General features: G+C 36.6%; 1 protein-coding gene across 1 annotated transcript; it reads left to right on the top strand.

The window, feature by feature from the left end:
• The first annotated feature begins 860 nt into the window (after positions 1-860).
• Positions 861-1,820, top strand: LOC122472056 (olfactory receptor 2AE1). Its single transcript, XM_043561371.1, has one exon. It carries the CDS (start codon positions 861-863, stop codon positions 1,818-1,820), a length of 960 nt encoding a protein of 319 aa, XP_043417306.1.
• The last annotated feature ends 10,490 nt before the right edge of the window (positions 1,821-12,310 follow it).

The following is a 12,310-nucleotide window of genomic DNA, read 5'->3' as shown; positions in this document are numbered from 1 at the left end:
AGCTTAACCAGCTTTCACAACTGTGTAAGGCCAAATTAAAAAAAAAATTTTTAATGTTTATTTATTTTTGAGACGGAGAGAGACAGAGCATGAACGGGGGAGGGTCAGAGAGAGGTAGACACAGAATCTGAAACAGGCTCCAGGCTCCGAGCTGTCAGCACAGGGCCCGACGCAGGGCTTGAACTCACCAACCGCGAGATCATGACCTGAGCCGAAGTCGGACGCTTAACCGACTGAGCCACCCAGGCGCCCCCAAATTTTTGTACAATCCACTAAACGTATATGTTTATATTTATACTTATAAAAAAGTACACATACTCATAAGTATATATATAAAGTATATAAAATTTAGTGCACATAAAGTATATATACACATATAAAAGCATATGTGTGTAAAGATATACACATATATAATGTGTATAAAAATACACGTATATGAGGTATATAAAAATATATAAAATATACATCATATATGTGTATAAAAATATATGTGTATATACACATGTATGTGTATATATATATTTCTTCCTTATGTGTATACACACACACACACACACACACACACACACACACACTTCTTCCTTAATGAGGAGAGACTCTTGTTTTGAAGAATGGCACTTAACAGAATGTAGATATTCTGGATTTTCAGAGTTAATCACGTTTGTGAAGAGAGATTTGAGTTCTTTTTCTAAAAGTTTATTTCAATAATTAGAGCTGTTGAATAATCAGAAATAGAAAAAAATTCTCTTCTCAAATTCTTTGCTAGATTAAAAGGTGCTTACTGTCAGGTGTGCTGAACCCCGGTATTTCTGATATCACACTCATCTCTTTCCTCTTTCCCCAGGACTGAGAAAGGGGACATGTGGCAGAGGAATCAGACCTCTCTGGCAGACTTCATCCTTGAAGGGCTCTTTGATGACTCTCTCACCCATCTTTTCCTTTTCTCTTTAACCATAGTGGTCTTCCTTATTGCGGTGAGTGGCAACATGCTCACTATTCTCCTCATCTGTGCTGATGCTCGGCTTCATACACCCATGTACTTCCTGCTCAGCCAGCTCTCCCTCATGGATCTGATGCATGTCTCCACAACCATCCCCAAGATGGCTACCAACTACCTATCTGGCAAGAAGACCATCTCCTTTGTGGGCTGTGCAACCCAGCACTTCCTGTATTTGTCTCTGGGTGGTGCTGAGTGTCTTCTCTTAGCTCTCATGTCTTATGACCGCTATGTTGCCATCTGTCATCCACTTCGCTATACTGTTCTAATGAACAGAAAGGTGGGACTGATGATGGTGGTCATGTCGTGGTTGGGAGCATCCATAAACTCTCTAATTCACACAGTGATCTTGATGCACTTACCTTTCTGTGGGTCTCGAAAAATCCACCACTTCTATTGTGAGTTTCCAGCTATTTTGAAGTTGGTGTGTGGAGACATCACTGTATATGAGACCATAGTGTACATCATCAGCATTGTACTTCTCCTCCTCCCCACCCTCTTCATTTCTACATCGTATGCCTTCGTTCTCCACAGTGTCATTCAGATGCGTTCAGCTGGGAGTAAGAGAAATGCTTTTGCCACTTGTAGCTCTCACCTCATTGTGGTTTCCTTTTGGTTTGGTGCCTGCATCTTCTCATATATGAGGCCCAGATCCCAGAGAACTCCACTGCAAGACAAAGTTGGTTCTGTGTTCTATAGCATCATTACTCCTACCCTGAATCCTTTGATTTATACTCTCCGGAATAAGGATGTAGCCAAGGCTCTGAGAGGAGTGATGGGGAGGGAGATTCTCATTCAGAGATGGCAATTGCAGTTATCCTGAGTATAAGAGTGGAATGGGGGGTGCTGGGTGGCTCAGTCAGTTAAGCCTCTGACTCTTGATTTCAGTTTAGGTCATGAACTCACGGTTCATGAGATTGAGCCCTGTGTTGGGGCAGAGAGCACAGACCCTGCTTGGGATTCTTTCTATCCTTCTCCCTTCTTGCTCTTTCTCACACTTTCTCTCAAAATAAATAAATAAATAAGCTTTAAAATATAAATAAAATGTTAAAAAAAAAAAGAGTGGAATGGGATAAACTCCTTAGCCGATCTGTGTAAACCTCTAAGACTTTTCAAGGCTCCAGATACCTGATGACTATTGCCAAAATCAAGTGGTTAGCATATAATTCCAGTATTCTTGTGGTCTCAGGCACCTAAGCACTGTAGAGCACTATCTTGGCCCATTTGGGCTGCTATAACAAAAATACCATATACTAGGCAGCTTAGACAACAAGCATTTTATTTTCTCATTGTTCTGGAGGCTAAGAAATCCAAGATCAACTCTTGAAACTACTAGACACTCCCTCATTTCCTTTTGATTTCTTTAAAAATGTAGCCTTGCCAAAATGTGCTTCCCTGACTACCATATCTAAAACAGCACTCTGCATCCTCTGTCCCCTGCTTCAACTTTATAATACTACTTTGCATAATTTTGCATATTATATTATATTATACTTATTGTTTGTCTTACCAGAACATGAGAAACTGAGCGCAAGGACTTTACTTTGTTTGCTATTGTATCAGTAGAGCCAAGAAAAGAGCCTGACATGAAGTAAGTGTGCAACAGCTATTTGTTGCATAAATTAATAAATGAAAAGAATGTAGATTGTTTTAACTATCTCACATGACATTAATGATATTTAACTCAGAAAGGGGAAGAGATTATAAAAATGAATAATACAGTAGATGGCTTGGCAAGACTCATTTGTTTCAGACAGCCAGATGTTAATCTCATGCAAATGCAAAGAGATCTGACATCTCAGTGAATTTTTCTGAGATCTAATGATCTGAGGGATTCCAAAGTGAGGAAAATTTCTATATCTTACTTCCCTATTAGTTAAAAAAAAGTTGTGAAGCCCTGGGACCATCTTCAAGAAGAATAACACTTTGAGAGAAAAGTTATGCCTTTTTTTTTTCACAAGAAAGTATTTTCCTTTTCAGAAACAGCTTTTTGGCATTCTATAAGATGAGCCACCAGTTGGGTGCCTTCTTATCCATTTAGCCCTAAGACTGGATTTACCTTGTAACATTCCAGTATCAAGTGGAAATGATTTTTTTAAGTTTATTTATTTATTTTGAGAGAAAGAAAGAGCAGGGAAGAGGCAGAGAGAGAGACAGAGAGAGAGAGAGAGAGAGAAAGAGAGAGAGAGAGAGAGAGAGAGACAGAGAGACAGAGAGAGAGAGGATCTCAAGCAGTTTCTGTACTGTCAGTGCAGAGCCTGACATGGGGCTCGAACTCACGATCCATGAGATCATGACCTGAGCTGAAACCAAGAGTTGGATGCTTAACTGACTGAGCCACCCGGGCACCCCAAGTGGAATTGATTTTTATAGAAACTGTGCCTGGGTTGTTTCTGAAGGCTCAAGGGTTTTGCACAGTGGGTTCACAATCCCAATTAGATAGAGGTGGTTGTTCTACTACCTCTCTTTCTACACATACAACTATGGCCTTGTCAGGGATGCTGTAAGATTATTTGGGAAAAACAATTTAGGCCAACTCTATGGAGGGTATCCATGCAATGCTAGCACCTGTCAAAAGTAAATAACATAGTTTTATATAGGCTCCCCTTGAGAAGAGATTTAACACTACATCATTATCATCACTTTATATATTCCAGATATTAACCCCTTTTCGGATATCTGGCTTATAAATATTTTCTCTCATTCCATAGGTTGCATTTTCACTCTGTTAATTGTATCCTTTGATGAACAGAAGTTTTAAATTTTGAGGTATTCCAACTTACCTATTTTTACCTTAGTTGCATGTGCTTTGTGTGTAATATCCAAGAAATCATTGGCAAATATCATGAAGTTTTCCCCTTATGTTTATTGTCTTAAGTCTTACATTAGAATTTTGATACATTTTCAGTTAAATTTTGTATATAGTGTAAGGTAAAGGTTCAACTTCATTCTTTTGCATGTGAATATCCAGTTTTCCTGGCATCACTTATTGAAAAGACTCTTTTCACCATTGAAGGATCTTGGCATCCTTGTTGAAAATCATTTGGCCATGTATCTGAGGGTTGCTTCTTGTGCTCTATATTCTGTCCCATTGGTCTATATGTCTATCTTTATGCCAGTATCACACTTTTGTGATAACTATAACTTTGTAGTAACTTATGAAATCAGGAAGTGTGATTTCTCCAGTTTTATTCCTTTTCAGGATTGTTTTGGCTATTTGGGGTCCCTTGATTCCATATGAATTTTAGGATTTTTCTATTTCTGAAAAAAAATGTCATTAGGATTTTGATAGCGATGGCATTGACTCTGTAGATCACTTTGGGTAGTATGGATGTCTTAAAATATCAAGTCTTCAAATTCATGAACACAAGGTATCTTTTTATTTATTTGTCTTTTTAATTTCTTTCAGGAGTGGTTTGTATTTTTCAGTGTACAAATCTTTCATTTTCTTGTTTAAGTCCATTCTGAAGTATTATTTTTGATTGCTATTGTAATCAGAATGAAGTTGGACCTTTAAGTTACACTGTATACAAAAATTAACTAAAAATGTATCAAAAACCTAATCTAAGAGTTAAAATTATAAAACTCGTAGAATAGACATGGGGGAAAGCTTCATGGCATTGGATTTACCAATGATATTTTGGATATGACACAAGAAGCACAAACAACAAAAGTAAACATAGGTAAATGGGACTACACCAAAATTTAAAACTTCTATTTACCTAAGGACACAATCAACAGAGTGAAAAGGCAACCTATGAAATAAGAGAAAATATTTATAAACCATACATCTGAAGGGAGTTAATATTCAGAATGTATAAAGAATGACTACAACTCAACAACAACAAAAACAACAACAACATCAACAACAACAACAAAATAACCAGATTAAAAAATGAGTAAAGGACTTGGATAGACATTTCTCCAAACAAATTATGCAAATAGACAATAAGCACGTGAAAAGATGCTCAACATCACTAATCATTAGGGATATGATTAGGAAAAAAATCAACACAAATTGGATTAAAGACTTGGAAGTCAGACCTGAAACCATAAAACTACTAGAAGAAAACATAGGGGGTGGTCTCCTTGACATCAGTTTTGGTAATGGGTTTTTGGATTTGGTAACAAAAGTAAAGGCAACAGAAGCAAAACAAACAAGTGGGACTATATTAAACCAGAAAACTTCTGCACAGCAAGGAAAATTATCAACAAAATGAAAAGGCAACCTACAGAGTGGGAGGAAATATTTGGAAATCATATATCTGATAAGAGGTTAACATCCAAAATTTGTAAGGAACTCCTAGAAGTCAATAGCAAGAAAACAATCTGATTTAAAAATGGGCAGAGGAGGGTTGTGGGAGGGGGGATGGGCTAAATGGGTACAGGGCATTAGTGAATCTACTCCTGAAATCATTGTTGCACTATATGCTAACTAACTTGGATGTAAGTTAAAAAAATAAATAAAAATAAAAATGGGCAGAAGAACTAAACAGTTTCCAAAGAAGATATATGAATGACCAACAGGTACATGAAAAGGTGCTCAACATCCTTAAGCATCAGGTAAACGCAAATCAAAACCACAATGAGATACTCCCTCATACTGTTACAATGGCTGTTACCAAAAAGATAAGAGATAAGTGCTGGTGAGGATGTGGAGAAAATGAGAAAAGGGAACACTTGTGCACTGTTGGTGGGAACGTAAAGTGGTATAGCTACAATTGAAAACAGTATGGAGGTTCCTAAAAAGCTTAAAAATAGAACTACAATATAATCCAGCAATTCCACTTCTGGGTATATATCCAAAGGAAGTGAAATCACTATCACAAAAAGATATCTGTATCCCCGTGTTCATTGCAGATTATTTATAATAGCCAAGACATAGAAAAAACCTAAAAGTCCATCTATGGATTAATGGATCAAGAAAATGTACACATGTACACACACACACACACACACACACACACACACACACTAGAATAGTATTCAGCCATAAAAAGAAGGAAACCCTGCCATTTGCAGCAACATGGTTGGACCTGGCCGGCATGTCCATTAATTATGGAGATACATTGCACACAATATGAAGATACTTAACACCATTGAACTGAACACCATTGAACTGAACATTTAAAAATGGTTAAGGTAGTAAATTCTGTTATGTGCATTTCCATATAATTTTTAAAAATTATGTAAAAAATTAGGTTAGGTTGAATACAGAGCACTTTCATCATTAATGAAATATTTATTTGGATTTTAAAAAGTATGATCCTAAAACCTACCACAATGTAAATTTTAATCTAAAAAATATCAGAAACATTCCCACTAAAGCCAAGAACAATACAAAGCCCATAATTTCTACTACTATTAAGCATTATATAATCTTGCCAATATAATAAGAAATAATAAAATGAGCAGAAACATTTTATTATATTAATTTTCATACCACAGACATCCAAGAGAATCAACTTACAATTAATTGGAACCAACAAGTAAGCTCAAGAAATGTACAAAAAACAATACATTACTTAGCTCAAAGAACAAGTCAAAAAATATAACAAAACATTAATAAATAAAATGAAAATGAAAATGGAGATAAAGCACGTTCCTACGTGGGAAACTTTATTGCAAAGGGGTCAGTTCTTTACAAAGTAATCTTTAAATTAAAAATTATTATAATCTAAATTTCTTAGTATGCATTGTGAAATTTGGCAAGACAATTCAAAAAGTTAGGTCAAAGAGAAAATCTGCAAGAATAAGCACAAAATAACTAAAAAAGAGCAACAATGAAGAGCAGGTGCTATCAGCTGTCAGAACATGCTATGAAATCCAGATATTAGTGTGGTATTCATTCAGGGAAAGAATCAGTGAAAGAATAGTGAACCCAAAACACACAGATTTATATACAGAAATTTAGTTTATAACAACCACAGTGTCTCAAATCAGGGGAAAATGATGTTAGAACATTTATGTATCCATGGCAAGGTGTGGGGAGAGGACTCTATAGTATTGCTTAATTTTTAAAAAAAAAAAATTTTTTTTTTCAACGTTTATTTATTTTTGGGACAGAGAGAGACAGAGCATGAACAGGGGAGGGGCAGAGAGAGAGGGAGACACAGAATCGGAAACAGGCTCCAGGCTCCGAGCCATCAGCCCAGAGCCCGACGCGGGGCTCGAACTCACAGACCACGAGATCGTGACCTGGCTGAAGTCGGACGCTTAACCGACTGCGCCACCCAGGCGCCCCTAGTATTGCTTAATTTTTGACCTTTCTAAATGTTTTGTGAAATCCATGAAGTAGAGCCTTAGAAAATTTGTGTTCCCCTAGAGTTTGTTTTTACCCCTTAATTCTGGCAAGGTATTCCTATCTAGCTTTAGAAGAATATTATGGCATTTTGGGGCAAAGATGCATCCTAGTAACCCAGCAATGGGAGCCAAGATAGAAAAGATCTCCACGGCTGCCATCACCTTCCCTTTGGTGCTATTATACACGGGGCGGAATGTGATCCAGACACTACAGAACACCAACATGCTGAATGTCAGGAAGTTGGCTTCATTGAAAGTGTCAGGCAGCCTCCTGGCCAGGAAAACCAAGGTGAAGCTTGCAAGGGCCAAGGAACCCAAATAACCTAAGAAGGAAAAGTAGAACATAATGATAGAGCCCTAGTGCACACAATAAGGAAGGTAGGCTTCGAATGTGCACCTAGGTCAACGAAAGGGGGAGAGGTTCCCAACCAGACTACACAGAAAGTCACTTGAATCACCAAGCAGATGGGGATGATAGAATCAGGTGCCCCATATAGTAACTACTGCCTCACATTTCTCCCTGGTATTGTCATCTTGAAAGCCAGAACTACAGTGATGGTTTACCAAAATTGTGGAAATAGCCACAGTGAATATGACTCCAAATGTCATCTGTTGGAGGATGCAGCTGGCAGTGTTGGGATGGCCAATGAAGAGCAAGGAGCAGAGAAGCACAAGATGAGGGAGATGAATAGGATGTAGCTAAGAGCTCAGTTATTAGCTTTGACTATGAGAGTTTCTCTATATTTCATAAAAATCCCAAGAACCACAGCTGTAAGGACAGACAAGGGCTGCACAGGCAAGTATCATCCCCATAAGATCTTCATAGCACAAGAAAGTCACAATCTCTGAGAGGCAATGATCTTGACCACTATTTGGGTATTGATTGTTTGGACACTATATATTGCTTCATATCTGCCAATAAAAACAACGTGCCGTAATCTTGGATTCAGTGAATCTCATGAGCTTCCCACATATTCGTATTTGGCCAAACTGTTATAATTATACACCAAATAAAGGAATGTTTCAGAAAGAAAAACTCCAGGTTAACGATGTCTATTTTTTCTTGGTATATCAAGGACCAAGCAGCCCTAAATCTCCTCTTTTGTTCATCTCCCATATGCAAGGAAACAAGTTTTTTTCTTACAAAGAAAAATCACACCCAACTATATCACTTAAATATAGGTAGAGTAGGACATATCCTGGATTCAGTCACTCAGAAACAAGCATTTATTGATAACCTACAGTGACACAGTTAATATCCCAAGTTCTGTAGATATAGAGATGACAAGACAAAAACTCTCACTTATGAAGCTTCAAATTTACATTATTTCTGCTATCCAAGTAATTGAAAACCTACTTCCCATTATCACTTCCACTAATTTGAATAGTTTCTATTTTAACAAAACAACTCCCTGATGAGTCTCCCTATCTTGTCTTAACTATTTCTCATCTCTCATCCATTCAATCAACACCTACTGATGTTTCTTTCATATTACTTTCTTGCTTAAAAATCCCGCAATCATTCCCATGTTCAGCTGGAGCAGCAACTCTCAAACATTAATGAGTATTAGAATCATCTGGAGGGCCTTGTTAAAGCAGTTTGGTGGATCCTACCACAGGAGTTTCTGATTCAGAAACTCAGAATTTACAGTTCTAATAGTAAATCCCAAAGTGATGCTGATGCTGTTGCTATAGGTTTGAGAACCACTGTTCTAGAGAGAGTCTAAACTCCTAACAATGCATAACAGGTTCATTGTTATTTGGGTTCTACCTGCTTCCCCTGTAACACCATTTTTGAGATGGTAGGTGGAGAGGATAAAGAAACTAAATTGGACGTGCACCTGTAATATTCCAGGCAGTCTGCTTGATATGTCATATATCTCACTTAATTCTCACACAGTATTGTGAAGTAGGTAGATAGTATCAAACCCATTTTGCAGAACAAAATAATTGAGGCTTGAAGAGCTCAAGTAACTCACCTAAGATCGTGGAGGTAGTGAAGGCAGAGCTAAGATCCAGGGGGTCTGACCAGGGTAAAGCAAATGAGACGCCAGAGTGGCAAGATTTAAGGAAGTACTCACTTTCAGGTGCCACTTGTGCCCTTGCAGGACCTGGAGAGTGAGTGCCTACTTAAATTTTGTACCCCAGGCACCTCACCTTGCCCTAGTCTTGGCCCTACTCAGGACTGTCCGACTCCAAAGCCTGGGATTTTTCATTACACATCTTTTGCGAATTTTAATATTCACTACAGCCTTTTCTCTGACAAAGCTGTGATTCTTAGAATTATAGGACTTAGAGAGGTCTCTGTATTTTTTTTCTTAAGAGGAATTTCTCAAGATTTAATATCATAAATTTATCATTAAAAAGAAAACTGCAGGCCAACCTCACTTATAATATGCTAATAAGTTAATTTTAAATATTAGAAAATATCATCAAGTATATTAAAGAAACAGCACACCACAGTCAACTGGGAGTTTTTCAATGTTTTCAAACACAAGAACTTGAAAGAACATTTAACTTAGAGTCAGGAAGAAGTAAGTTCAAAGTAGTTCAAATATTGGCATCGGTTTTATTATTTATTTATTTATTTAGAAAATGGAGGGTTTTTAAAAATGAAATTTATTTTTTATTAGTACTTTCTACACCTAACGTGGAGTTTGAACTCACGACTCCAAGATCAAGAGTCACATGCTCTTCAGACTGAGCCAGCCAGGTACCCTGGCATCAATTTTATATTGAATTATAATAAATAAAAACAACAAAATTCCTGAACCTTTCTTTCTCTTTAATTTTGCGGTAGAGTTCAAATTGAGTGAAACTTACCTGTTTCCTGGAGGCTTGATAGAATTCCCATGTAAACCTGCCTGGAACTTCTGCATTTTGGGGGTGGGTAGCCCTTTGATATCTTTACTTTTTATTAAGTTTTTAAAATTTTGATTCCAGTATAGTTAACATACAGTGTTATATTACTTTCAGGTTTACAAAACAGTGATTCAACACTTCTGTACATTATTCAGTGCTCATCACAACAAATGCACTCCTTAATCCCCATCACCTATTTTACCCATCCTCCCACTCCCTTCCCTCTGGTAACCATCAGTTTGCTCTCTATAGTTAAGAGTCTGTGTCTTTCAACATTATATCAAAATCTTCAAAGAAATCTGTCTTTAAATCTCAAAATGGTCCATTATCCTCATACCTGGGTGTATCACACATACTTTGTCTTCTTCTTGGGACACCATTTCTTCCCTTCTATACCTGACTGACTAATTATAAACACCTGTCTCCAACTGAGCTTGAATTATTTCACCTGAGAAGCATGCCTTGCCCATTTAAGGATTATATACTACATATTTCCCCAAAACATCCTATTTATATTTCTATAATTACTTTTTACACTCTATTACACTTTTTCTTTACTTGCCTGCTTATATCACTAGGCTGGAGACGTTCAATGGCAGTGTGGCTTATTTAGAAGAGAACCAGATTTGGATTTAGAACAATATTCAAATTCAGGCTTGTCTATTTACTAGGAGTTTGATCTTACTAATTAATTTTGTTAATAAAAAATGATTCAAAACATGGAAATAACCTAAAGGGATGGCTGAATGCCCATTCAATGGCATATTGCAGCATTGTTTAACAAGACAACACATGGCTTATTTATTTATCTAACAGAATGTATCTGTTTGACTTTGCGAGTTACTATTGATTAGAACTCACTGTGAAGTTACCTGTTAGCCTGATTTCTGTCTGGGAGAAAGACAAACCCAAAGATTATGGTTTTATTGTCCTGTAGGACATTATCCATTTTTCTATCTGACTTAGAAATCTTATTCTAACATTCTTTCATTGATGTTGTGTTGTCAAAAATGCTTTTACTGATTAATTATATAAACCTGTTTTACAAAAGCTCTTGGAAGTCATTTTCTCTCATTGATCCCACATTAATTAATTAGCTGAATAAAATCTTTGATGTGTTTACTCTATATTTTTGAGTCATGGGCTTAACTTTTAAAAACTTATACTCACAGTAAACTCTAAGTAATGGTAATGATGATAACACTAACCCCCATAGGGTTTTTTTTTAAATGAAAAAAAGAATGAGTATGAAAGCATTTGGAACTGTGCCTAGCACCTAATAAATATGATACAGATGTTTGATATTATTAGTCATTTTGCCTATTGATTTGTTATTAGACATACTTCTCAACTATATGTTCTGTTCCATATATAAATGTGTATTTTTGTGTAGTATCTCATTTCTTTATTGTTAAAGTTTAAAAATACATTTTAATATCTGGCAATAAAAGTCTCCCATCTGTTAAAATTATCTTTCAATATTTTCTCTAAATTATTCTGTATGTCAACCTTATATTATGTAAAGGTCTTCATTTTCAATGAAGTTTCTTTTTTTTAATGTTTATTTATTTATTTACAACAGAGAGAGAGAGAGAGAGAGAGAGAGAGCGCATATAAGCAGGGGAGGGCAGAGAGAGAGAGAGGGAGACATGGAATGTGAATAGACTCCAGGCTCTGAGCTGTCAGCACAGAGCCCAATGTGGGGCTTGAACCCAAGAACTGTGAGATCACGACCTGAGCCAAAGTTGGATGCTTAACTGACTGAGCCACCCAGGAGCCCCTCAATGAAATTTCAATGTGAAATGTATTCAACTTACAAATTAACTTAGTTAGTTTTGGTATTTTTCCATTTCTGAGTTTTCTTATCAGTAAATAATGTAAGCCCTTTGTTTATTCAAAAACTATTTTATATTCATAATTAAATCAGAATTTTTCTTTATATTAGACTTGCACACTTCTTGTGGGTTATTAATAAATATTTTATTTTATTTATTTATTTAAAAAAAATTTTTTTTTCAACGTTTATTTATTTTTGGGACAGAGAGAGACAGAGCCTGAACGGGGGAGGGGCAGAGAGAGAGGGAGACACAGAATCGGAAACAGGCTCCAGGCTCTGAGCCATCAGCCCAGAGCCTGACGCGGGGCTCG

This window comes from Prionailurus bengalensis, chromosome E3, assembly GCF_016509475.1.
Source record: "Prionailurus bengalensis isolate Pbe53 chromosome E3, Fcat_Pben_1.1_paternal_pri, whole genome shotgun sequence".
Lineage (NCBI taxonomy): Eukaryota > Metazoa > Chordata > Mammalia > Carnivora > Felidae > Prionailurus > Prionailurus bengalensis.
Note: the sequence above shows the minus strand (reverse complement) of the source record. Positions and strands in the feature narration are given on the sequence as shown.

Bases quoted from the DNA above. Each gene is read 5' to 3' on its own strand.
- LOC122472056 (XM_043561371.1), top strand. From the start codon at position 861: ATGTGGCAGAGGAATCAGACCTCTCTGGCAGACTTCATCCTTGAAGGG.